The sequence below is a fragment of the Heterocephalus glaber genome, unplaced genomic scaffold, assembly GCF_053883595.1.
Source record: "Heterocephalus glaber isolate CG9 unplaced genomic scaffold, H.glaber_assembly_v1.0 deba00000122, whole genome shotgun sequence".
Lineage (NCBI taxonomy): Eukaryota > Metazoa > Chordata > Mammalia > Rodentia > Bathyergidae > Heterocephalus > Heterocephalus glaber.
In genome coordinates, this window is record NW_028258138.1 from 4,473,331 (window position 1) to 4,499,914 (window position 26,584).

At 49.0% G+C, this 26,584-nt stretch overlaps 1 protein-coding gene and 1 long non-coding RNA gene across 10 annotated transcripts in view; one reads left to right on the forward strand and one right to left on the reverse strand.

The window, feature by feature from the left end:
- Positions 1-413: 413 nt before the first annotated feature.
- On the reverse strand, positions 414-5,180 carry LOC110348621 (uncharacterized). The gene is made up of 3 exons (XR_015451533.1): positions 5,030-5,180; positions 2,859-2,936; positions 414-1,849 (listed from the first exon to the last, which is right to left on the reverse strand). It is a non-coding gene; the product is annotated as an uncharacterized LOC110348621 (long non-coding RNA).
- Positions 5,181-5,241: 61 nt separating this feature from the next.
- Dop1b (DOP1 leucine zipper like protein B) overlaps positions 5,242-26,584 on the forward strand; it is a 92,717-nt gene continuing 71,374 nt past the window's right edge. For 2 of the 9 annotated variants that reach the window (XM_087211930.1, XM_087211945.1), the window contains exons 1-2: positions 5,420-5,592; positions 7,976-8,128. In XM_087211930.1, coding sequence (XP_087068056.1) covers positions 7,991-8,128 — 138 coding nt within the window. In that variant the 5' untranslated portion in view covers positions 5,420-5,592; positions 7,976-7,990. Of the gene's footprint in view, positions 5,389-5,413; positions 5,593-5,654; positions 5,880-5,934; positions 6,092-7,975; positions 8,129-26,584 lie in introns of those variants that run through there. The other 7 variants (XM_087211948.1, XM_087211936.1, XM_087211966.1 and 4 more) reach the window with 7 other exon arrangements.

The following is a 26,584-nucleotide window of genomic DNA, read 5'->3' on the forward strand; positions in this document are numbered from 1 at the left end:
GCTTTGGCAATGTGGTTCTTTAACATGAATGACGCCATTTTGGTTTGACCCATTGGTCCCAGTGCAGGAGCTCCACCGAAACCAATGGCCTGCTGTGCATTTTATTTAAGCAGTGGAACTTGGAGAACTCGGGAGACATGGTTTTGTTGTTGCTGTTGGGACATGATTTCTTCTGTACTGGGCTTTGGCTTCTGCCCAGGATGTCTGTCACCCCTTCATCTTGCTGGTGCCTTGGCAGCCTTGCACCTACCAGAGTATGTCTGCTCCTGGACCAGGTCGCTGACCCCTGAGTGCGTTTTTGTCCCTATGACAAGGTGTGAGCCCACAGCCACAGCCTTCCAGTGGGGTTGCTTTTGTGAACAGGTCTCTTGAGTTCCAGTTATACTCTATAGAAAGGGACTCCAAGACAAAAGGATTGTTTTCATTTTATTGTTAGCTTTCATTTTTATTAGTCCATGTCTGCAGCAAGAAATGATTATGTTCATCACAAGGAGTTGGTGCATGTGCTAACACAGCTTAATATCCTTTCTACATCCCCTTTCTTTCCCGCCCTGCCCCTCTTGGTCCCTGCAGAAGATCCATCTCCCTGTTTCCTGTGATCTGTCTTTGATATTGCTCTTTCATTTATTTATACTGTGGGTTTCTCATATGGGAGAAACCATATGACGTTGAAACTCGTGTGTCTAATTTATGTTACTTAGCATTATGGCCCCAGAGCACTGGAATTACAGGCGTGTGGCCATCATGCCCAACTGCAGCCCATTTTTATGTCACTGATTAAACCCAAACTCTTGCTCCTATAACTTTTTTTTTTTTAAGAGTAGGAAAAATTTATTGGAAGAAGGAAAGCTTCTGCCTGAGAGAGATAGAAGGGGGACCAGAAAGTGGGTGGCCCACCCACCCCACTTTTCAAAGGTGTTTCATACAGCAGAGCCATGTGGTGAGGCGGATACAAAGTGGGAGAAAACTCTAAGACCCAATGGAAATTTACAAGGTGGGCATGAGGTGGGACAAAACCATGACCAACCAATGAGATTACAAGTGCAATCACCTAGTTGATATTGATTAAGTGGGGGTCAGATGGGGGAGCAAGTCACATAGCAAGCATACCAGGATTTTCAGTAAGGGTGGGTCAGGGATATTTCCTGGAGAGGCTGGGTTAAGACCTTGACCCCTCATCCAGGTGATTGATACCTATTTAGGATATCAATCACTGCTATTTATCCGCAGGGGAAGCACAAGGGTGTGTAGTCTCTTCTCTCCTTTTACAATTCTGGCCTTCAGTGAATGTGTCTTCACTGTCCTCCATGTTGGCTGTTGGCTCCTGGGCTGGCCCTAACTGCCTACAAGATATCTAATTAACTTACCTATCTGCATTATTCCCCCCTCTGAAGAAGGACCCCTAACTGCTGTGAGGGGCAAAGAGCGAAGACCATTCTGGCTACTTCCTGCTGAAGAGGGTCGTAGTTGTGATCAGCAGTCAGAGTTACTCTACAGAGTCTATCTAAAGGCCCTCGATAGGTGCCAGGCATTGTCTTCTTGGTAGCTGTATAACTTTGAGTCTGGAGGAGACAAAGCCAAAGAAACAGTTAATACATGGGCCAAATTATAAGGTCAGCAGGACTGCTATGAATATAGCCAACAAGGGTCTCCACCGGGAGGAACTAGTAATAGCCTCCCACAAAGAGGATAAGGAGAAGGTCCAGGGCACTCAGAATCCAACACAGAAATCCTGTTGTATCGTTTAGCAGTTATGAGCTGTTTGCAAGGTCGATCTGGTGGATCCCAGTAAAAGAAGTCTAGCACATTTGTCACTGGTTCCATTTGTATGACTGGAGTTTGGCAGCCTCTAGGCAAAAATAAACAAAACTTTTAAGAAATTAGAGCATGTATAATCTAAGCATGAGCACACTAGAATGGAAGGGCAGGGCCGGGGATTTAGTTCAGTGGTTTCGTCGCCTGCTGGGCAAGCGCAAGGACCCAAGTTCGATCCCCAATACCCGATACCAAAAAAAAAAAAAAAAAAAAAATGGAAGGGCAGGTTGGGAAAAAAGTCACACTTAGAAATTCAAATAGTGTCCTATGACATTTTAATGGCTTCAGGAGGTTCCTGGACTGTCATACTCTGGTCTCCCTTGCAGCCAATCTCGAGTCCTGCTGGTGGTGCCACTGAGCAGGGCCTGGAAGGGGCTGCAGGCTTCACTTAGGTCCCAGGCAGGAAGTCTGACAGACAGGGAGTCACCGCCCACCACTTTTATTTCTACTTCCTCTTCTGTCTCTAGCGGGCCAATCGCCCCTTGACACTTTTGGGTCAGCGTGTAACCCATTTAGAAGACTCAAAAAGGCAGGACCGGCTGGACTGGATCAGAGCCAGTACTGACAGTGGCCTAAGGAGCAGAAAGAGCCAGGCCACAGCTGGAAAAGAAGGCGGACCAAAGAGAAGCCCCTCCCCGCAGTGGATTCTTTCCATGGGCCTCAGATCCCTCCAGAAGTACACTGGTGTCCTTCAAATGGTCCTTTCCCTACTAGGTTGATGTCAAGATGTAGATCTAGAATGTCCCCCAAGGCCTCATGTGTGGAGAGCGGGGCTTTGGGAAGGAGAGGGGATCGTGGGGGTGGCGTCCTTCTCTGTGGATTAATAAACTGACGGATTAGTAGCTGAGTGTGCTGTTAGGAGGAGGGATCCCAACAGCGTGGCCAGCCCAGGGCGTGGCCTGGACGTATATTCTGTACTGCACTGTACTGTATCTCCCTCCCTGCCACCTCCCTTCTCTCTCTGCTTGCTGGCCACCTTGGAGTGAGCAGCTCTCCTCCCCCTACCCTTCCACCATGCTCTTTCTGCCTTGGAGTCAACTCACCATGGACAGGAACCTTTAAAAACTGTGAGCCAAAATAATCCTCTCCTCCTTAGAGTTGTGGGTGTTGGCCATTTTGTCCTAGCAACAGGAAAATAAGACAGTTAAATTGGGTGGCTGATGCTTAAGCAAAAAGGAACCTGACCAATAGAATTCATTGAAATGCTTCACAGTATGCTGCAGAGAAAATAATAAAATAATAATAAAATAATAATAATAATAATAATAATGCTTAGAAAAACAAAATCATGACTTGAGAACCAATAGCATCCTGGGCTACAGGTCATACTTGTTCTTTCCCGACATGATTTTACCTAATTCTCACAATAGTCCTTTAAGATCGGTACCACTATCATTTTTCAAATGAAGAAATAAAGCCTCAGAGAGTTTAATTGACTTGTTCAGGATCACATAGCTAAGAGTTGAGCCTTGGGACCACATCCAGAACTGTCTGCAGAGATCCTTGGTGCCTGGTGCTGGGTACATCTAGCTTCTGTTCTGATTCTGAAGACCACGGGTAACTCTTTGTGTAAAATTTAAGAGAGAGGATACATTTAACCTAAGTGATTTGCAAGCTATCTGCTCATTAGATCCCCAAGTTAGCCCACAGAGAAACACAGTCTGATTTTGTTTTGTTTTATTTTGTTTTTCTTGCTGGTGACTGGCTTCAGGGGCTGAACTACATCTCAGCCCTTTCTTATTTTGAGACAGGCTCTCACTAATTTGCTAAATTGCCCAGGCTGGCCTCAAACATGCGATTCTGCCTCAGCCGCCCAAGGAGCTGGGATTACAGATGTGTTCCACCATGCCTGGCTTCAAGTATGGTTTAAATGCAACATATTTTAAAGGACCATTGCCTATTTTATATATATACATATATATATATATATTTTAGGTGTCAGATGGCACCAGCAGTCCTTTCTATATCAGCTTTTCTGTGATATGTTTTTCTGGGTTGATGCTTGCATGGTAAATATAGTGGGCTTGAGTATATAATGACTCCTTTATTGTCAGGAGGAGAAAGGATTAAAATTGGGATTTGCATTAAATTTGAAATGCCCTAGTTAGAATATTATTGTGTAAGGAACCTGTTCCCCTTACAGGTCTTTAATAGATGAGCACAGATAGCTAAGTAGACTTTATTTTTCTTGGTGCTGGAGATTTAACTACCACTGAGCTCCACTCCCAGATCTTTTTATTTTGAGACATGGTCTTGCTAAGTTATCCATGCCAGATTCAAACTTGTGATCCTCCTGCTTCAGCCTCCCCGAATGCTGGGATTATAAATACACATCAACATGCCAAATGCTAAGCAGTTCTATCTGTTAGTTCAGGGCAGCAGGAGTGGTTGAGACTTGAGAACTTCAACAGTCACTTGTTTGCCAAATTTTTGCTATTTTTTTCTGCCAGTTACGTAAAAAGTTTATCATCTCTTTATTAGAAAATCAGTTTTCATGAAATGAACTGTTTCTCCCTACTACATGTGGCACAATACTTTCGTTTTCCTCTGATTCTATTTTAAGACGTTCCCTGGCCTGATCTTCAGAAGATTTACATCTGGGGCACTCGGTATATGCCAGATGGAAACAGAATCCAAGTCAGCAGCCTGACCAGGATGGGGGTCCCGCATTGCCAACTATGACATGATTCATGGTGTCTGGGCAGGTCAGCCCACACTGGAACCTGATACACACGCTACACCTTTTCCCAGGCGCGCGCGCACACACACACACACACACACACGGTGTACTATACCATTTCCAAACGTTCTCCCCCCCCCCCCCCCCCCCCCCGCCATGCACATTCATGGATGGCCCAACCTTAGTGACGCCAGATTAGGTCTCAAAATTCCCCAGGGAGACTCAGTGCCTGCGAGAGGCAACAGCGGAAGTTCCGACCTTAACCCACAGGTGGCGCTGTCTGGGTTGGCTGGGAGCGCCGTTGGGGCAGCCAGGATAGGGCCAATGCCCGGGGGCTTCTTGCCCGGCCTGCAGCTAGCAGGCAGGGCTCGGCTGGTAAAGAAAGGCAAAGGACTGGCCTGGAAACATTAATGTTCCCGGAGTTGACATGAAGTCCTTAGTCCCGACTCCACACCTGCATAAGGAGCTCTTTCCGGGAAGGAATGACATCACCTGCCCTCTAGGGAAAGCTGAGACCTGCGGGAGCATGGGCACCTTAACGAGGGTCCCCAGCTTCCTGCGCCCCGAGCCTGAAAGGTCCACTCTGAGTAGCTCAGTCGCCGGGCGACGCCCACTTGCCGGACTAGGGGGCTGGCGCTGGAGAAGACAGGAGCCTTGAGGCCCCGCCCCAGCCGCGCACCGAGGCCACGCCCTGCACCCGCCCACCGGCCGTAATCCCGCCCTCCCCGAGGCCCCTCCCCTCCCCGAGGCCCCGCCCCCGAAGCCGCGGCCGCACGCGCGCGGCGCTCCCTCCGTGGTCGCTGGTCCCTCCGCGCCGCAGCCCCTCCCACGCGTTCCCCGCAGTCCACAGGCTCCGCGTGCGCGCGCCTGCCGCCCGCCGCGCCGCCGCCGCGGTAAGTCGGGCCCGCGCCCTGGCGCTCAAGCCTCGGGCGGCCCGAGCCGGGCGTCCCCTTCCCCGACCCGCGAGCGGCGTCAGCCCCCGGGGCGCGTGGCTGCGGCCCTCGACAGCCCCACCGAGGACGTGCGTGGGCGTGGGGCCCGCCTCCCGCTCCCCGCGGCCGGGTGGAGGACGCGCGGCGTCGGACCGGCAGGTGCAGGTGCGCGGGTCACCGGCCATCCCTCTGCGGTCGGGCGGGGAGGCTCAGCCTTTGTCCGCCTGCGGTCCTCACCGGGAGGCGGCTGGGACGCGACCTTCGGAGCCCAGGGATTTCCGGGGAGGAGGACCCGCGCCCCCGACCGCCCCCGGGGAGGGCTCCGAGCCGCAGTGCGCGCGCTCTGCTGGCCTGGCCCCGCGTCCTGCCCTGCCCTGTCCTCTCCTGCGGGGTCCCTCTGGTCACCCGCAAGCGAGGGCCGCCCTCCCTCGAGGACAGCCACTTCTACCCAGGTACACCTTTGCAGGTTCTTTTTTTCTTTTTGGTAAGGTGTTGGGGATATCCCCACCCTCAAAGCCTGCTCTTAAGTGGAAGTCTTAATTTTTTTTTCCAGTGTAATTTATTAGCCACTCTGGAAAACCACATTCAAAATATTGTGTACTGCAGTTTGGATCAGGGCGCTGGTGGTGAGCGCTTGCGTGCTGTGGCCACGGGGTCGTTACCTGTGAGTAGATAGACGTTCTTGCCCTGGGAGGGTGGCGCTTTTTGGTTTGCACTCTGCCTTCGTTTTCACCTGACTCGTTCCTTCGTGGAAGCATATTTTCAGTGAGCTCCTTTGGGATCTGGCAGATGCTTTTTCTAGAAAATTAAGAATGGCTAAGGTGAGGGATTTCCTATTGACATTTCTGGTTTTCAGGTGAACATAACTGGTCGGATACCCTGGTTATATGACTGTTCCCTTGTGTGGAATTGTCTGTAGGCCGAACCACTCAGTTTCCTGGTGGGTGAACCCTCAGGAGGTGTCCCGGATAGAGGCAAGAGCACTGGGGAAAGAGCTACCAAAGGGCTGAGCTCTTTTTTCCACTAACATAGTGTAGCTTTTCACTGAACTGAACTGGAATCCCAATTCTACTAGATGCTGGTGGAGGGACCCAGGCAGTTTTCTGAATGGTACCCCTAATTGTTGCTGGAGGTAAATGTGTGCATAAAGGATCCTTGTAGCAAGCCTCGCAGAAGGCTGGCAGAGCCTGGTGATACCAAATGCCTTGTATTTTGAAATAAAACAACTTGCCTTAAATAAAACAACTTGCCTGAATGACTGTTTCCAAATTCTCACCTATGCTGTTTTTTGGGTTGTGGTTGTTGTTGTTGTTTGACACAGGATACATAGTGAGATACTATGTAGCTCCCTGCTCTTCCCTGGCTGACGCTGGCCTTGCCAGCTGGACATATCCGCTGCCCCACCTCCTAAACACACACTTTATCTCTGTGCGGCTCTTCCTGGTAGCGCCAGCCGCCCACACCTGGGGACACTGAGGAGTCGGGGTGGGGGGGGTGGCTTTCCCTTTCTGTCCTTGGCCGAGTTAGACTGTGGCTTCCACCCTGTCCCCGTGTGCCACAGTAAGTCGAGAGTATGCGCTCAGATCTTTTCCTCTTTGGTAGGCTGTGGGACCAAGTCTCTTTCTCCATTGCTTAGACACTCAGGAGAGTAAACAGACTGCATGGGCACTGGGGTGCTGAGGTTGTCATGCTGGATTCCCGGCCTGGACATTTGGGGTGAAGGGGACGTGGACGAGCTATGGACTACTTGGATATACCAGCTTCTTCCTAGGGATGTTTTGTTTCGTTTCATTTTTGTGGTACTGAGAGTTGAACCAAGGGCCTTCACGCTCAGCCACACCTTCCCCCCCATTATTTTTTTTATTTTTTGGTACTGAGGGATTGAACTTAGGACCGTGCGCTTGCAAGGCAGGTGCCGGAACCACTGAAGTAAATCCTACCCTCCCCCATCATTTATTTATATTTTTGCAACAGGATCTCACTAAATTGCCCAAGTTGGGCTTGAATTTGGGATCCTCTTGCCTCAGCCTCCTAAAGTGCTGGCAGCACAGTTGTGTACCACCACACCCATCTCTTTGTTTTCTTTAATGCTTCCAGCCCCCCCACCTGATCTTCTGATAGAATATTTACAATTTCCTAGGCTAGGTGAAGAGTACTGACTTGCTGAGTAGACCATTCAAGCCAAGAAGTGGTCCTTGGGTTTTCTAAATGCCCTGTGCCAGGTGGAACCTGCTATTTGCAATCCATTAGCACCAGGCAGCAGGGCATGCTGTGTAGTTCAGCTGGCGATGTGTAGTTTAGCAGCATTGCACCTCCCTGCCTCAGTTAATTCTGTGCCTTTGGCGGAAGCTGGCTTTCTTGCCTCTCTGTCTGTGCATTTTTCTCTAGAGGGCCAGGACTGTTTAGCCCATGTGTACCATGTGCCTGGCCCAGGTGCAAGCCACACGCCAGGTGAGGCTGTGCATGGTGGGGCTGGTGCATGTTCCCTGTCGCTCTGGGCTGGGGGGATTTGTGTCCCTCATTTGCTTATTGTTTGCTTCCCTTTCAGAGTCTGTAATGTAAGATGGACCCGGAAGAGCAGGAGCTGCTGAATGACTACAGATACAAAAGTTACTCCTCAGGGATTGAAAAGGCTTTAAGAAATTTTGAGTCCTCTAGCGAATGGGCAGATCTCATATCTTCACTAGGCAAGCTCAACAAGGTATGTGGGGTGTAAACTCTCTGGAGCTGGGGACAGTTTTCTTACTATCGCAAGGAATTTGTGATGATTTTAACAAATACAAAGTATAGGCTGTAAAGTCTGTAATAGCTAAATCTTGGAAAGAGCCCAAATGCCCATCAACTGGTGAATGGATAAAGATGTTTTCTTATACAATGGAGTACTACTGTGCCATAAAAAGGATAAGCTTGACACATTTTTAGCTAAATGGATGGACCTTGAGACCATACTGTTAAGTGAAATAAATTGAACACACATCTTTAAACATTGCATTGTTTCTGTGGTGTGAGAAACTGAAAGTGGAAATAAGGACTGAAATGAATAATACATACTGGGAAATAGGAAGAAAATGTTCAGATGGGAAGGGGAATAAGGGAGAGGGGAGGGGGAAGGAAGAGACAAGAAAAAAGTGAAAATAGAAGGAAAAAATGGAAACAAAGTTTTTTGCGTATAAGTAAGGGAAGAGAGCCCAAAGGGGATTGGATGGAAAAAAAGAAGCAAGAACTATCATGTACAAGTACAAATTCCCTACGATGACTGTTACCAATATGTACATCTAAAATGTACCAATAAATGTTTTGCTTCAAAAAAAAGGAAAATACAGGCCAGATGTGTTGGGACACGCCTGAATCTCAGCACTCAGGAGGCTGAGGCAGGAGGCTCTTGGTGAGTTCGAGGCCAGCTGGGCTGCATAGTGAACTTAGGAGCCCGAGCATGCTGTGCTTTACAGCACCGGCCAAGGAATTGCCAGGCTGAGGTGGCCTTCTCTGACTTGCCGAGGGTGCGGGTGGGGCAGGTCAGGTCCCCTGTTTCCTCAGGTTAGGATTTGGAGCCTAAAAGCGGCACACTTTTGTGGGAGAGGGGACAGTGTTCATTTTTTGTCTTTTCTTTTTCTGCCATGGGCAGCACATATTTATGATTCGCAACAGTTACGTTCATCTGGAGGAACTGGGCCATAGGGCGTACATAGCACATCTCCATCTTTCTTTTTTTTTGGTACTGGGGATCGAACTCAAGTCCTTGCGCTTGTGAGGCAAGCGGCGAAACCACTGAGCTAAATCCCCGGCCCTGCATCTTTCTTTTTTGAGACAGGTTCTTGCTCTGTAGTGAGGCTGGCCTTGAACTCACTATGTAGCCCAGGCTGGCCTCAAACTCATGTTGCTCCTTCTGCCTCAGCCTCCTGAGTGCTGGGATTGCGAGTGTGTGCCACCATGCTCAACTCCATTTTTTTCTTTTAGTTGAGATCAAATTCGTTTAACATGAAGGCTGCTGTTTCTCCACTTTCAAGTGTACAGCGGGTGGCGTTTGGCGCACTTGGTGGTGCTGTGCGGTAATCTCCATGTCTAGCTCTGGAGCATTTTCCTACCCCAGACGCAGCCCACGTGCCCAACAGACAGTCCCTCCCCAGCCTTCCCTCTCCCAGCCACTGGCAGCCCCTAACTGCCCTGTGGACACTTTCTGTCCCTGTGGACATTTGTTATCCTCGTGTGTTTGACTTATTTTGGTTAAGCATAATGTTCTTATGGCTCATGCGGGTTGTAGCATGAGGCAGAATTTCCTTGTTTTTGGTGGTGGTTCTGGGAATTGAACCCAGGGTCTTTGCACTGAGCTACACGCCAGCTCTTTTTTATTTTTTATTGTGAGACAGGATCTTGCTAAGTTGCCAGACAGGCCTTGATCTTGGAATCCTCTTGCCTTAGCCTCCCAGAATGCTGGGATTACAGGTTAAGTTATGGCTGTGTCTAGATGTCCCCCCAAAGCCTCGTGGCATCATAGGTGGGGCTTTTCAGGGGTGGCTGAATCTAGTGTGTGATGCTGGGATTGATGCATGGTCCAATGCTAGGATTAAGGGTGTGTGATTACTAAATCAATCCACTGATTGCTTTGGTGCCCACCCTAAACCCAGTAGCCTTGGTGGAATAGAAAAGGGGAAGAAAGGAGCTAGTCTTGTCGCTTGCTGGTTGCTACTTCACTGCTGGCTACCTTCTCCCTGCCCTGCTGTGCCATGAACGCGGTTTCTCCTCTGCGACGCCCCTCTGCCACACCACCCTGCCCACCATGGACTGAACCAAATAAACCTCTCCTCCTTTAACTCTGGTGTTGGGTATTTTGTCTCACTAACAAGAAAAGTAAGACAGCAGGCATGTGCCTCCATGCATGGCTTTGGCTTCCATTTTGTCTTAAAGGCTGAATAATATTCCTTGTTTTCATTATCCATTTGTGTTGGTGGACATTTAGTTTTCTGCCCTTTGGCTGCTGTGAGTAATGTGAACCTGCATGGCAGCCTTGAGTTCTTTTGTGCATGTACTTAAAAGTGGAACAGGACCGGAGGTTTGGCTCAGTGGTTATGCCGCCTGCCTTGCAGGCTCAGGGTCCTGAGTTCGATCCCGGGTACCAAAAAAAAAAAAAGCGGAATTGCTGGTTCATATGGAAACTCTATGTTTAACTTTTGAGAAAATACCACACTGGTTTTTCTGGCAGTTGCACCTTTTTTCATGGCTGCCAGCAATGTGTGAGGGCACCGCCTGCTCCACTTTGTGGCCAGCATGCACTTCTAGGGCTTAAAAAATAGCACCCACTGGGCCAGGGATTTAGCGCAGTGGTTTTGCTGCCTGCTGCACAAGTGCAAGGACCCCAGTTCAATCCCTGGTACCAAAAGAAAAGAAACATAGAAGCCACCTAATGTGAGTGCGATGAAACGGCACTGTGATTGCGAGTCACATTTTCCTAACGTCTGGTTGTTCTGAATATCTTATGCTTATTGGCCATTTATATATTTTTCTTAGAGAAATTTTTATTCGAGTTTGGCTCATTTTATTATATTTTCTTTCCTTCAGTTTCTGTTTTCTATTAGCCCATGTTGCAGTACGTGCTGATCACAGTCCTCGGGTAGGTTTGGTGCGTGCACGCAACACAGCGTCGTTCTTTCCTCATCCCTTCTTCTCCTCTCTCCCCTCCCTCTATCTCTTGGTCCTCTTCCCATTTGCAAAAGATCCATCTTCCTGTTCCCTTTTTCTATCTTTTACTTTGCTTTTAGTTTCTCATATAAGAGAAGCCATGCAATGGTTAAGCTTACGTGTCTGATTTACTTCACTTAAGGTTCTGGCCTCAAGGTGCATCCATTTCCCTACACATGACTCAAGTTTATCCTTCTTTATGACAGAGTAGTGCTCCCCTGTGTATAAATGCCACATTTTCTTTATCCATTCCTCTGTTGATGGACATATAGGCCACTTCCAAGAGTTGTGCTGCTATAAACATAAGTATGCATGGATCACTGTAATATTTTGTCTTTTCTTTTGAGTCCTCTTTTTTTTTGGTGCCAGGGATCAAACTCAGGACCTTGTGCTTTCGAGGCAGGCGCCTGAACCACTGAGCTAAATCCCCAGCCCTGTCTTTTCTTTCTTTTGGAGAAGATACTGAGCTAGAAAAGGAATAGCGTGGCTGAATGGAATTTCTAGTTTTAGTTGCCTGAGGAATCCCCACACTGACTCCACTACTTTATGCTCCCACCAACAGTGTGAAAGGGCTCCTTCTCCCTGTAGCCTCACCAGCGTTTGTTATTATCTGATTTCTTGACGGTAGCTATTCTTTCTGGGGTAAGATGGAAGCTCAGTGTTGTTTTCATTTGCATTCCTCTAATGCCTATAGATATTGAGCATTTTTTCATTTATTTATTGGCTTGGCCCATTTTAAAACTGAGATGTCACCGGGCCTGATGGAGCATGCCTGTCATTCCAGCACTCAGGAGGCTGAGGCAGGATGATCACCATGAGTTCAAAGCTAGCATGAACTATATAATGAGACCCTGTCTCAAAAAAACAAAATACACAAATGAAAACCAGAAAAAACCCTGAGGTGTTTATCTTTTTGTGGTTGACTTGTAAGTGCTCTGTACATATTCTGAATACATGACTCTTTGGGGCTGTGATTTACAAATATTCATTCCCTGTCTGTGGGTTGACGTTTCACTCTTTTCATAGTGTCCTTTGCTGCACAAAGATTTTTATTGTGTTGTCCAGCTTACCTATTTTTAGTTTGAACTGTTGGTTTCTGTATAAAACGTGTGATAGAACATGTTTGTAATGTCAGCTACAAGTACTTGGGAGACAGAGACAGGAGGGTTGTAAGTTTGAGCCTATTCTGGACAGTTTAGCAATTTATTTTTCTTTGTTTGTTTGTTTCTTTTTGGGGGGGTACCGGGGATAGAACTCAGGTCCTTGCACTTGCACAGCAGGCAGCGAAACCACTGAGCTAAATCCCCGGCCTGTTTGTTTCTTGAGACAGGGTCTCCCTGTGTAGTCCAGGCTGGTCTTGAACTCACTGTGTAGCCCAGGCTGGCCTCAAACTCATGGTGATCCTCCTGCCTCAGCCATCCAAGTGCTGAGATTATAGGCGTGCACCACCAAGCCCTGCAGTTTAGCAATTTAGTGAGATCCTGGCTCAAAATTACTTAAATAAATAAATAATAAGTGACTGGGAATGTAGCTCAATGTGAAGGCCCTGAGTTCAGTCCTCAGTACTGGAAAAAATGGCTGCCAAGGGCCACTGGTGATGGCATAGGTATAATCCATTCAGGATGCTGAGGCAGGATGATCTAAAATTTGAGGCTAGCTTTAGCAACTTAATGGGAACTTGTCTCAAAATAAAAGGGGAAAGAGCCAGTGATGTAGCTCAGGTGATAGAGCACTTGCCTAGCATGCATGAGCCCCTGGTTCAATCCACAGCATGGCAAAGAAAGACAAAAGAAAAAGAAATGGTGGGGCTGGGGATTTAGCTCAGTGCTTTCCTCCCACATCCCTCCTCACGGGGGGGAGTTCTGTTTGTTGCTTGTTTTTGTTTTGAGACAGGGTCTCACTGTGAAGTTCACTCTAGCCTTGAACTCACTAGGTAGCCCAGACTGACCTCAAATTCATGGCAATCCTCCTGCCTCAGCCTCCCAAGTGCTGGGATTACAGGTGCACACCACCATGCCTGACTTAAAAGCTTTTATAATGCAGATATAAACAGTGCAGTAGGGTTCCAAGGTTAGGTCAAGGTGCTTTTCTCTCTGGATAGACGACTGGATGAAACCCATAAACCATGCATGCATTCAGACCGGCTCAACCTGTTTCACAAATAGGAAAGCAGGCCCTGAATGGTCTTGGTTTGTCCAGCTGCAGAAAGATTCTAATGATGACATTTTGCAAACTTGCTGAACTCTCCGTACAATTTTCTAGAATTTTTCTTAAAATTAGGAAATAATTTCTATCTTTTACGTTTTTTAGGTATGCCAGCATGATTAGAGTAATTAGTTGTTTCTCTGAGACTTCAAGCTACCATCTTTCCATGATTTTTTTTTTTTTTTGGTACCAGGGATCGAACTCAGGACCTTGCGCTTGTGAGTCAAGCGCTGGAACCACTGAGCTAGATCCCTGGCCCTTTTCCATGATTTTTTAGGTACATTTAATCAGTAAAATATACACAATGGAATACTATTCCGGCTTCAAAAGGAAGGCACTCGTGTCATTTGGAGTTCCTGTCAGATGAATGAACCTGCAGAACATTAAATAAGCTAGGCACAGGCAAACAAATAACTGTGATCTCACTTGTGTGTGGAATGCATAAGCAGATGTGGGGGCACACACCTCTAATCCCAGCATTCAAGAGGCTGAGGCAGGAGGATCACCACAAGTTTGAGGCCAGCCTGGGCTACATAGTGAGGCCCTGTCTCAAAAAAAAGAAAAAAAAAATTGAAGTCCCAGAAGTTACAGGGGAGAATGATGTTTACCAGAGCTGGTGGAGGGGTGACAGGGAGAAGATGTCCAATGGATCCAAGATTCCAGTAAGATAAGGGTCAGCTCAGGAGAGCTGTGGCACAACCTGGTGATTATCCTTAGTCACAATGTGTTGTGGTCTTGACAGTTGCTAAGAGAGTGCGTTTTGTGTTCCCATCACAAAAATAATAAGCATTGTCTTAGTTACTTGTTTTTGGTTTGTTTGTTTGTGGTACCAGGGATCAAACTGGGGCCCTTGCGCTTGCACAATAGGCGACAAAACCACTGAGCTAAATCTCCGGCCCTTAGTTACTTTTTTTTTTTTTTTTTGGTACCAAGGATCAAACGGGGCTTTGTGCTTGCCAGGCAGGCGACAGAACCACTAAGCTAAATCCCTGGCCCATCTTAGTTACTTTTCTCGTTGCTGAGACAAAATACCCAACACTCAAACTTAAAGGAGGAAAGACTTATTTAGCTCACAGTTTGCAGAGGTTTCAGTCCATAGTTGGCTGGCTCCAAGGCAGGGGCGCACAGCAGAGGAGAAACAGTCCATGGCAGGGCAGGCAGGAGACATCTAGGCAGCAAGCAGCAGCAGCCAACCACAGCAGCCCTCTTTCTGTCCCTTGCATTCTTTCCAGGCTAGACGCCCTTAGGGTGGGTAGCACTCACACCCAGGTGGGCCTTCCCATTATCCAGGCCCAGAACTATGCCAGGCCAATCAGTGGACTTAGTAATCACACATCCTAGATCCAGCCACCTCTGAGAAGCCCTCCTGTGACCACCTGTGTCTGGATTGGGGAACATCTAGACACAAGCCATAACAAGTGTCTTGATCTAATGTGTGTTCATTAGCTTGATGTAGCCATTTTGTAGTGTATATGCATTTCAAAACAACATAAACACAAAAAATGCATACTTTCTATTGGTCAAACTTTTTTTAAATCAGGAAGTGCTTTTTTGAACTCTTATGAACCTAGATACTATAACAGGCATGGTTTACTCTGATTTTGAAAATGGAGGGTAGTTGTGATGAGTAATTTTAAAATCTTACTACTGAAAGCTTCTTTTTTTCTTTTCTTGTTTTCCTCTGAGGGAGCAGGGGAGGAGACAAGGTCTCACTGCATAGTCCAGGCTGCCAGGTAGGTTTCAAACTTGAGACCTTCCTGCCTCAGCCTCCCAAGTTCTGGGATTACAGACACATGCCACTGTGCCAGCAGCAGCTTCCTTTCTTAAAAATGCCATAAAGGGAACTGGGATGCAGCTCAGCGGCAGAGCACTTGCCTAGCATGCGCTGGGCAGGGTCCCCAGGATGGGGAGGGTTGGCGGAGGAGTCCTAACAGTCATAAATGAGCCACTTGTGTTTTCTGCCTTTATTTGATGCCAGCCTGTTAAGTGACCAGAAGGAGTAGAGGGCCCTGGGCCCTGGGTGCTCCTTGTTCAGCTTTTGCTTTTTTTTTTTTTTTTTTTTTTTTTTTGGTACCGGGGATTGAACTCTGGTCCTTGCACTTTTGTGGCAGGCGGCAAAACCACTGAGCTAAATCCCCAGCCCGTTGTTCAGCTTTTAAAGTGTTTAAGGTTTAGTTGCAACACCTTTATGAAGCAAAGCCTCCTTGTAGTGGGTTTTTGTTGTTGTTTTGGTCTGGGTTTTTGGTTTTCTGAGACGGGGTCTCGCTGTGTTGTTTAGAGTGGGTTTGAACTGACTGAGTAGCCCATGCTGGCCACCTCCTGCCTCAGCCTCCTGAGTGCTGGGATGCCAGATGAGCGTCAGTCAACACGCCCAGCTTAATCACCTCTCTCACCAGCCCATTCTGAGTCCTGGGTGTGAGGACCTCACAGAGGAATGAGAAGGGGGCTCCTCCATCTGTGCCCAGAGCTGTGCACCAGCTTAAGGGAAGAGAGAGAAATCCCTTTCACTTTAGCTTTTATTGGCACATGCAAGCAGTACGTGATGATGACGTCCACCGTGGGGGGTTGGTGCATGCACATAACACATCATTCTCATTTCATTTTGTTTTTGAGACAGAGTCTCACTATGTAAGGATCAAACTCTTGTGGCGATCCCCCTGCCTCAGCTTCCTGAGTGCTGGGATTCTAGGCCTGTGCCACCACACCTGGCTTAACAGATTTTAATTATTTTTGTGTCCCCTCCCTCTGTGTTTTGGTCCCCTTTCTTTTTGCAAAAGATCTATCTTCCTGTTTCCTACATCTTTTATTTTTCTCTTTACTTTATGAATGCTTTGGGTTTCTCATATAAGAGAAACCATGCAATATTTAAGCTGGTGTGTTGATTTAGTTCACTTAATATTAAGGTCTCAAGGTGCATCCATTTTCTTACAAATGACTCAAGTGACCCTTTTCACGGCAGAGTAGTACTCCATGGTATGTAAATACACTTTCTTTATCCACTCATCTGCTGATGGACAGATAGGGTGCTTCCAGGGTTCCTCTGTTCTGCAACTCTTGCCAGCCCGCGTGGCCACAGTTAAGTCCCCACCCTCCCCTGGGACCCAGAGTGGGGTGGTGTGAGATCTGCTTCAGCCCGCAGGACCCTGGCTCGCCTCATCTTCTGGAGCGTAGAACTCCGCCAGGCAGAGGGGGGCACTTACTGGGGCTTTTACTTTAGCCATTTGCCGTGACCTTGGGACGCCTGTGACCTTGGGGTGGTCGGGTCAGCACAGTCTTGTGGTCCCAGAAGGAAGCCGTGGCTACACGGGCATGACGACTTTCCTGGCTCTCGTCAGTGCACATCTGGAAGTAGAGTGGCCAGCACAGGATCCGTTGATCTCTGGCAGTGTCCCATGTCCTCGGTGCAGAATCCAGAAGATCCAGCACACAGGGCGTCAGCTGCCGGACCCAGTGGGTGGCAGGGCCTCGCACTGTGACACGGTGGCTTTGTTCCTGCCCCAGGGATCTCCAGAGTTGAGGCTGCAAGGACACTTCGGATGCAGGCGTGGCCAGCAGCCCTAGTGTGAGCCACTCTGGCACCAAGGGGCACAGGTGGTGCTTCTGAAAAGAGCTTTTCTTGCCAAGGGCGGTGGTGCAAGCCCATGATCCTAGCACTGAGGAGGCTGAGGCAGGAGGATCACTGTGGTTTGATGCCGACCTGGGCTACATAGTGAGACCCTGTCTCAAAAAGAACATTTCTCTTTGCCAAGAAGAGTCTGCTGTACTTTATAATAATTTGTAGCTAGGGTTAGAGTATTATTTCGTGTTTGAGTAAGAGAGTATTTTTTCCAGTTCTTTCTTTTCAGTCTGCTGGAAGGATGGAAACAGTCCAGGTTTGGAAAGATGAATGATCCCTCCATTGTCGGAGGATAAAAGCTCATCCAGTGGAAGTGAGTTGATGGATAGAGGAAAGGGCTTGTGCTCTGCTTACATCATATAAATTCTTTTGTTTAGTTTTACGTCATATAAATTCTGCTGAGACAGTTAGGAGGCTAGAAAGTTCACGTCGGGCCTGGTGTGCGGGATCCCCCATTCAGTTCCCCTTCCCCACAGTTGTATGACGCCTTAGTCTGCAGTCTGAAGGAAGGGCTGTTGGGTAACGGCCTAAATGAGGCCGTCCTGCCTGAGCTGATAGGGCAGCCTGATGAGAGGGGGAGAGGGCCGTCCTGTCCTGATCCCTGCCCGGCTGTGTGAGGACCCAGCCAGAAGCGAGCCCGGAGGGCACTAGACCAGCTGTTACCGCAGTCAAACAGGCATTTCCATTTATGTTTTGAAAATGGTCTTTCCTCGTTTTTTTGGCTGCAGGGACATGTGGTAGACTGCACATACTTAAAGTGTGCAGCTGGATAAGTTCTGACATATGTGAGCCTCTGTGAAGACAGACACGATAGAGGGTGTATGATCTGTGGACCTCCAGATAGTATAGGGAGAATGTTACAACTCCCAGCATGCTAGATGTCCCACACGCTCAGTTCGAGGGCTCTAAAATCGAAGAATGAATTCTAGGAATGATGGAGTTAAGAGTAGGAAGAATATATCGAGAGAAAGATAGCTTTTATCTAAGAGAGACAGAAGGGGGCCCGGACCCTGCTTCTCAAGGGAGTTTTATAGAGCAAAGTCACAAGGTGAGGCGGGTATAAGGTGAGACAAAACTAGTCAACTAGTGAGATTACAGGTATAGTTGCTTAGGTAATATTGATCCAATGGAAAATCACAAGGTGGGCATAAAGTGGGACAAAACTGGTCAACCAATAGGATTACAAGTATAGTCGCTTAGGTAATATTGATTAAAGGGGGATCAAATGGGAAGCAAGTCACATAGCAAGCACACATGGACTGAACAAGGGTTTTCAGGGACCTTTCCTGGAAGAGAGGGGTTAAGGTCTTGGTCTCCAACCCAGGTGATTGATGCCTATTTAGAGTGTCAATCCCTAGAAGAAGTGTGTGTGCGTGTAGTCACTTCTCTGTCTTGAAGCCTGGACTTCAGTGAATGCAGCTTTGGCCTCAGTTGTCTCCACAGACTTCTCTGAGGGCCCGGCCCTGTCTGACTGCCCATAATATTTCTGACTAACTTACCTGTCTCTAATGGCACTGTCACTATAGATTAGTTTGTGTTGTCTGAATCCTCTGTCTCTGTCTGGCTTCTTTCACTCACCAAAGCCACTTTGAGAGTCATCAAGCTGCTGTGGATATTGATGCTTCATTCTTGCTGATAAGATCTGTCAGTAGACAGGGTGCAGGGGCTTCCCCCACGAAGAAGTGGAACCTCAACTCGGCCCACTAAGTAAATCCTTGACTCTTGTCACAGAAAAATAATTTCAGGATGTGTCAGAGACGCAGACAGATTTTCTTGGCAGAGGTAGGAAGCAGAGGTCGAAAATAGGCCGAGGTCATTAGAGAGAAGCCACTGTGGTCTCCAGGTGTTGAGGAGGTGCCCTTTATTTTAGGTTTTTGAGACAGGATCTCACTATGCAGTGCAGGCTGGCCTTGAACTCACTGTGTAGCTCAGGCTGGCCTGGAATTTTTGGTGATTTGGGGGATTACAAGCATGCACCACCATGCCTCGCCTTGGAGACATCCTTTAAAGAAGGACATCTAAGATGTTCTGCCTGTAAGCGTTCTTTGAATCTGTTTCTTTTTCTTAGTCAGGTTCCTTCCCTTTTCCTTATCAAGAAGGTTAAGTTTTAAGGCATGGTGGTGCACACCTGTGACCACAGCGCAGGGGCGGAGCCCAGGCCTGAGGATCGGCATGAGTTTGAGGCTGGCCAGGGCTAATCGTTCAGGGTGAAGAACCTATGGCAGCTGTGCTGCAGCGGGCTGTATCAATAAAAGCTCTAAAAATTCCCCATTGCTGACATAGGGAGACCCTGTCTCAAAGACAAAGAGGTTAAGTTTTGGATTTACAGTATCTTTCACATGTTTGAGCAGGAACAGACAAGTGTCGGAGCATAGCTGTGAATAACCTGGGGTAGCTTTCACTGTGTCCTGAACTCGCAGCTTTTTTACAGCACAGTATTTTGCTTTTAATGAATTTTATCTTATCCCATGTCCCCCTCCCCTCCCTATGTACAGAAGTGAAGCCCAGTTTTCAAAGAGCAGTTTCCCCTGTCCCCTTTCTCCTTGCTTACCCCGTCCTGCCCCAGATCCACAGATGTATGTAACTTGCTTATCCATTTCCCTGTAATGGGCATCTGGATCGCTTCCAGTGGGCATGTAATTAATTTTTTAAAAAACTGCCAAACGACGTGCCAAAGTGGTCTGTCCGATCGATCGTCTTATCCGGGCACCGCTGCATGTGCAAGAGCCTCGGTCCCTCCAGACACCTGCTGCAGTCGGCTCTGCTTCAGCCATTCAGGGCTTGGCGGAGCCCCTTACGGTGGCTTCTGCATTTCCCAAGATTAGAAGGTCAGCACATGGACACTGCAAGTTTATTTTAATCCGTAGGCACACAGCGCAAACACAGCTCTAAGAATCTTCACTATGTGCCTGGCATGGTTGCGGATGCCTGGAATCCCAGCCCTCTGGGCTGCTGAGGCAGGAGGGTTGCAGGTTGAAGCCCAGCCTGGGCAACTTGGTGACTGAGACCCTGTCTCAAAATAAAAAAAATTAGAAAGGGAATTTGGAAACTGATTATCTTAGTGGATTTATTTCTAAATTTTTCAGCTAATTGTTTTTGGTTCTTCAGGTACACAGGCATACCACCCACCAATACTGAACATGTGGGGTTTTATTTCTAGTATTTTGCTAGTGTTTTCTGAAAATACTAAACGATACTATCACTATACTAGTTACAGTAATGTTAGCTGCTATAACAAAGAAATCCAAGATCCAGTGCTATGTAAAAGCATACATAGTGAGGTATGGGCTTGTTTGGGTTTTTTGTTGGTTTGTTTTTTTGAGCTGTCCTCGCACTCACTGTGTAGCCCAGGCTGGCCTCAAACTCCCAGCTATCCTCCTGCCTCAGCCTCCTGAGTGCTGGGATTACAGGCATGCATGGTGGGTTGTTTCATTTTGTCTTGTGGTGCTGGGGATTGGATCTGGAGCCTGCTAAGTGCCTGCTGAGTTCAGGCTGTGCCTCGGGGAGGTTTTCTAGGCCGAGGTGGCCCAGGAGCAGATGGCCCGGCCCAGCCCCCACAGGACCTGATCCCGATGATCCTGTTTTCCTTGGCAGAGATTAATTTAGACTCTGGCACCTGAGCCCTCTCACCCTAGAGGTGTGGCCGGAAGGCTGTGGCCGGCTTCTGGAAAGGATTTCCTCCAGTACAAAGACTTACGAAGGAACAAACACTTACGTTTGTTTTGATTTTGGCTGTAGTATGCAGTTCTATAAAAATTTAATTCCTAAACCTACAGCTGCCATCTGAGGCCGAGACAGGAAAAGGCAGGTTAGAAGGCAACAGAGGGGCACAAAACTTTGAGTCCTTTGGAGTGTCGTGGAGCCCTTGCATAAATCCAAGGCAGAAAAATGTGCTCCTGTAGACCGGGGGCCTCACCTCAGCCTGGTGGATGCCTGGGCTGCAGGGTGGGTGCTGTGTGGCGTACTGCGGGTTGCTCAGGAGCCGCCTGGGCTCTGTCCTCTACAGCCTGCCCTGTCGCAATGTCTCCAGACATTGCCAGGTGTCCCCGGTTGAGAACCACAGCCCTAGACATTGGTTTTATGGGGTAATATCCTCCCTTCCTTCCTTCCACTGTTTTTTTTGAGACAAGGTCTTACCATGTAGCCCAGGCTAGCCTGGACCTTCCAGTGATCCTCCTGCCTCAGCCTCCCCAGTGCTGGGAACACAGGTATGTGCCACCACACCTGCCTGTTTCCTTTTTTTCTTTTTTTGAGACAGCTTCTCACTATGTAGTGAGCTGGCTCAGGTTGGCCTTGAGTTCACTATGTAGTCCAGGATGGTCTTGAACTCTCAATGATCCTCCTACCTCTGCCTCCTGAGTGCTTGGATTACAAGCTTACAAGCATCCACCACCACTCCCTGCCCTGCCTGTTGTGTTCCTTTAAACTTGCCTAGTTGGAGGTCTGTTCTCACTTCCAGATGTGTCTAACGCAGCCCAGAACCCTGGACCACCCTGCCCCACGGGAGCTGGAGCCTGCTAACTTGGGCCCTTACTCCAACATGTCTGTCTGTTGACAATAAAGGACACTTGTGCGTCCTCAGGGATGTGCCAAGCCCGGCCCCTGCCCTCTTCATGGAGAGGCTCCTGGTTGTGGTGGAGGCTCTCACTGAATAGTCACAGTTCTATTCCCCTGCCTCTCAGGAGGGTGTGGCCTTCTGGCTCCTGTATGCAGCCACGTGCTCTGCCCGTTTGTTCTGAGGGTCCCCGACAGTTTTAAAGTTGTGGTGCTTGGAGGAAGGGACAGCCAGCTCCGAGATTGGGTTACACAGAAAGGCCAGGCTTCTGCACCCCTGGTATGCCCTTCTATTACTGGATCTCTTGGCTACGCCAAAATGTTATGGGTAGCTCCATCTAAAAGTGGCTCGCCGACTAAACGTTACGGGTTCTGGCTTGCTGCCTCTCCCTCTGCAGTTAGATTCCAGGTTCTTCTCATCTTGAACAAAGAAGTCAACAAAACGAGCAGAAAGGCAGTGGCCAAGTTTAGGTGAGAAAGTAAAGAAGAGTAAGGGAGAAACTGGCTCTGCAGAGCGAGCTTAGGCCGGGTAAAAAGAGAAAAAGCAATAGAAGGACACCCTGGAGGAAGCAGGGTGAGCTACCGTGAGGAAAGTCACAGTAGCGAGCTCATCTTGGCCTCTGTGTCCTTTATGCCGTCCAAATCTCAAGGAAACCCACAGGAACTTCCACATCCGGGTCCTGAGATGGAGCTGGGCTCCCACTCCTCAGGCTGAGGTCAGGCTTCCTATTGAAAAGCTGCGAGTTCTCTCGAGAACTCCATGCACAGGGCTTGGGAGCCCTTTGTTTGTGTCCAGGATCTTGTAATTAACAGGTGTCACCCCCTGCCCAGCCAGCTTTGCCACGCCTTGAGCTCCTGTCATGGCCAGAGCCGGTCCTGTGACCCTCTCCCTCTTCTGCACAGGTGGTTTGGTGGGGGACAGGGATGCAAGAGGAAAGCCTGGGGCAGGGCGAGGGTGGGTCACACCATGTGCCAGTGGAGAGCCTTGTTCTTCACCTCCCGGGCACTCTGCTCACCTTCCCTGTGCCTGATGCCTGGCCCTTCACTTGCCACAAGAGCTGCGCAGTGGTGGCCCCCGTGCATTCCAGGCGCAGAATCCCATGCTGGTGGCCAGCTGGGCACTCTGGGCCAAGTCCTGAGGTTGGTGGGAGAGCCGTCCTGAAGCCTTCTGGGCCAGCCCTGAGGTCAGGCGTGCAGCTCCAGAGAGCTTGGGGAAGGTGTGGCTGCGGGGACAGCAATCTGGCCCTGTTCCGATGGGTGTGAGGTTTGAGGAGCACTGAGTTCTATCGAGAGAACTTTCAGTACCGATGCGATGCATGTTTGGGGTTTCCAGTGAGATGAGGTTTGCAAGGACTTTTTTTTTTCTTTTTTCTTTTTCTTTTTTGGTATCAGGGATCGAACTCAGATCCTTGCACTTGCGCAGCAGGTGGTGAAACCAGTGAGCTAAATCCCTGGCCCCGAGGACTTTTTTTTCTTGGTACTGGAGGTTGAACCTGGGCCTTTGCACTGTGCTGCATCCCCAGCCCTTTTTATTTTTTTATTTTGAGACAAGATCTTCTGGCTAAGGCATTTTGTTGCCCAAGCCAGGTTCAAACTTGCTGTCCTCCTGCCTCAGCCTCTCAGAGTATTGGTCTTATCAAGATTCTGGGGTGCTCTGTGTTCGTTGCAGGGATTCCTTCTAGGTTCTTGTTGTCCTGAGCAAAGAATTGGACAAGACAGATAAAAAAAAGTAGCCAGGTTTTACATTCATTTATTTATTTATTTATTTATTTATTTATTTATTGGTACCGGGGATCAAACTCGGGTCCTTGGGCCTGCACAGCAGGCGGCGAAATCACTGAGCTAAATCCCCAGCCCCAGTTTTACATTTATTAAAGGCAGGTATCATGTCTTGTGTCTAGATGTCCCCTGAAAGCCTCATCCAGTCACAGGTGGGACTTTTCCAGAGGTGGCTGAATCTAGAGTCTGTGATGCTGGGGTTGAGGGTGTGTGATTACTAAATCAGCCCACTGATTGGTTTGGCACCACCCTAATCCCTGTAGCCTAGAGAGAGTATAAAAGGGGCGGAAAGAAGCTGCTAATATTTTCGCTTGTTTTGCTACCTTGTGCCCACCATGAATGGTTTCTCCTCTGTGATGCCCCTCTGCCACACCACCCTGCCTTGGAGCAAGCTGATTATGTACTGAAACCTCTACAGACTGTGAGCTAAATAAACCTTTTCTCCTTTAACTTTGGGTGTTGGGTACTTTGTCTCAGCAACCAGAAAAGGTAACTGAGGCAGCAGGAAAAGAAGTAATCTCTGCAGAGTGAGAACGGGCCCTCAAGAGACCACAGCAGCCAGTGGGTTAGTGTTGGAGGCCTTTTGTATCTCTTGTTCTTCAGGCTGCTGTCAGAGCTAGGCTGTCCTGTCACAACCCTGCTTGATTTTGTGCCAGAAGGATTGAAGATAGCACTTTCTGATTGGTCCTGGGTTCAGGGGTTGGGGACTCTTTTTCTGTGAATGTGCCCTGGAGCTCCGTGATTGACAGCTCACACCCACTTGCCCAGCCAGCTGGCCATGCCCTAATCTCCTGCCTCGCCGGCGTGACAGATGTGTGCCACCCACCTGGCCAGGATGTTCTTTATTCCCTCCCACCTCTGACTTCAGCAAGTTGGCTTCCATATAAATTGGGTTTGTTAAGTATGTCATTTGTCTGTGGATTAAAATATGTTTAAAAATCAGAAAAATAACCTTTCTAGGTACTAAGCCTGGCACCAGTACCGTCAGACCTCTGGTGTGTGATTTGAAAATCTTAAGTGTTTCAGTGTTCTTGCATCTTGCATACATTTTGAGGTTTAGACAAGGTTCTCAGGGCCATGTTTGTCTAAATCTATGTGCTCTTTTCCTTGGTTTCTGAAAAAACTGTTGCCTCAACCTTCTCCCACCATTTTTCATTACTCTTGAGCCTGTTAGCTTTTAACCCCCGGAAAGTGGAGTGATTTCCCCTGTAAGTCCCAATAATATATGTTGGGTTTTTTTGTTTTGTTTTGTTTTGTGAGGCAAAGTCTCGTTATGTAACCCAGGCTGGCCTCAAACTTGGAGTGATCCTGCTGCTTCAGCCTCCCACGTGCTGGGATTACAGACATGCACCACCATGCCTGGCACCCCTGCAATATACTTGCCACTCATTATGTTCCACATTTGGTGCCATGCAACCCCCCTTTACACATGAAGAAGTGAAGCTTAGCAGCTTGCTTTGGCCTCCCCATGTGCAGACCAAGTCTCTGGATTTCAGCCCTGTGCAGAGCCCAGGCTCCCTGGGATGGAGGGGATAAAATTCGAGGCTGAGGATTTGCCACCCTGTCTGAAAAGAAGGACATGCGGCCTGGAGCCAGGGCCAGCACTGCCCAGCACTGCGGCATCTAAAGTTTTTCAGTGGGACGATGCACAGTGAGGGTTGGCCCAAGAGTGGCCTAAGAATCTGCGTGGAACAAACAGAGAGGGAAGATGCGGAGTGGTACTGGCTGCAGGAGGTCCCTGTGTTTGTTACCTTGCATTGTGGTTTGTTTTGCTGTACTTGCGGAGCAAACCCAGGGCTACTCTCCCACTGAACTCCATCCCCTCCCCTTTTTATTTTTTATTTTGACACAGAGGCTCATTCCCTCCAGCTGGGACTTGAACCTCAGTCCTCCTGCCCCACTGCCTGGAGTGCTAGGATTGCAGGTTGCCCCTGTGCACACCTGTGTTTTAGGAAGTAGTTCCTGCTCTAGCACCTAGAACCCCAGGTTGTCTTGACCAAGTGACAGGGAGCAGCCGCATTGTTCCTCATGGCTCCCATACGTGTGGTGTGGGTATGTGTGGTGTGTGCATATGTGTGTGCATGTGGGTGGGTGTGCATGTGATGGGGCATTTCCGTGTGGCATCCCGTTGCTGAGCTATCATCCCTGACATGAACAACTGTAAAGGAGGGAGTTTATTTTGGCTCCGGTCCAAGGTCCGCTGGCTTAAACACAGTGAAGCAAGAGTGGAAGGGCGGGACAGAGGACAGCTGCTCACCTTTTGGGAGGCAGGAAGTGGAGAGGAAGTGCAGAGCCAGGCAGGGAGAGGAACCCTTTGGGCCACGCCCCCAGTGACCACTCCAACCAGTCCCGCCTCCTGGCAGCAAGTCAGTGACCACAGCCCCTGATCAGTCACCTGCAAGCCTGCCCGTGAGTACCTGCAGCCTTTGGGGGACACCCTCCAGCTAAACCATCACGTATGCGAACACAGGGTATGTCTGTGTGTATACGGGGTGTGTGTGCACCTGCGTTGTGTGTGGTATGAATATTTGTATGGGGTATGTGTATTCATGGTGGGTGTGCATGGGTGTGTATGGGTGTGTGTGTGTGTGTGTGTGTGTGCACTGTGCTCTGCGCTCTGTCACTGGCCCTCACCGTGGCTTCTGAGCAGGGCACACAGCGCTTCCCACACTGCAGAGCCGATTCTGGGGAACTGGGGACCAGGAAGTCCCAGAACCTCAAGCCTCTGGCCAAAACAGCCCTAGCTTGGCCCTGCCCTTTGTCCCTCAGGCTTCGGGGCTGCCACCCACTGTGTTCTGCTCTGGCTGCACTTCCCCCCCAGCTGGAAAGCCCGGTGCTCAGCACAATTCGCTCGATTCCCGGCATGGAGAGCAGCCCCAGAGGAAAGCAAGGCTGGTGCAAGGAAAGAAACGGGTGCCGGGGGCTTTTCAGAGAACAGGCAGGTTGAACGCTCCTCTCACCACTGGAAGCTGCTCCCCACCTGCAGCTGGGACAGAGACGTGGCTGTCCTCGCCCGCCCGCCCGGAGCTGGAGAACAGGACGCACTTCAGTGGGTCGGCGAGTCTGAGTGTCCGGTCTCACTGCATGGCACCCTTTCCGAGGAGGATGCCTGTTGATGACAGACATTAGAGCAGTGTCAGCCAAGGCGATCTCACAGGCTGGGAGTCCCAGCTTCCTGGCATGGCCCTAGGCGCTGCACATGTGCCGTCCCCCAGCCCGTAAATACCCCAGTGCCCAGTCCCGCCATCGAGGGTCAGACGGCCCAGGCCTGCTCTGTCTCAGGGGTGCTGGCCACACCCTTGGCATAGCCAGACTGGGTGTGAAGCT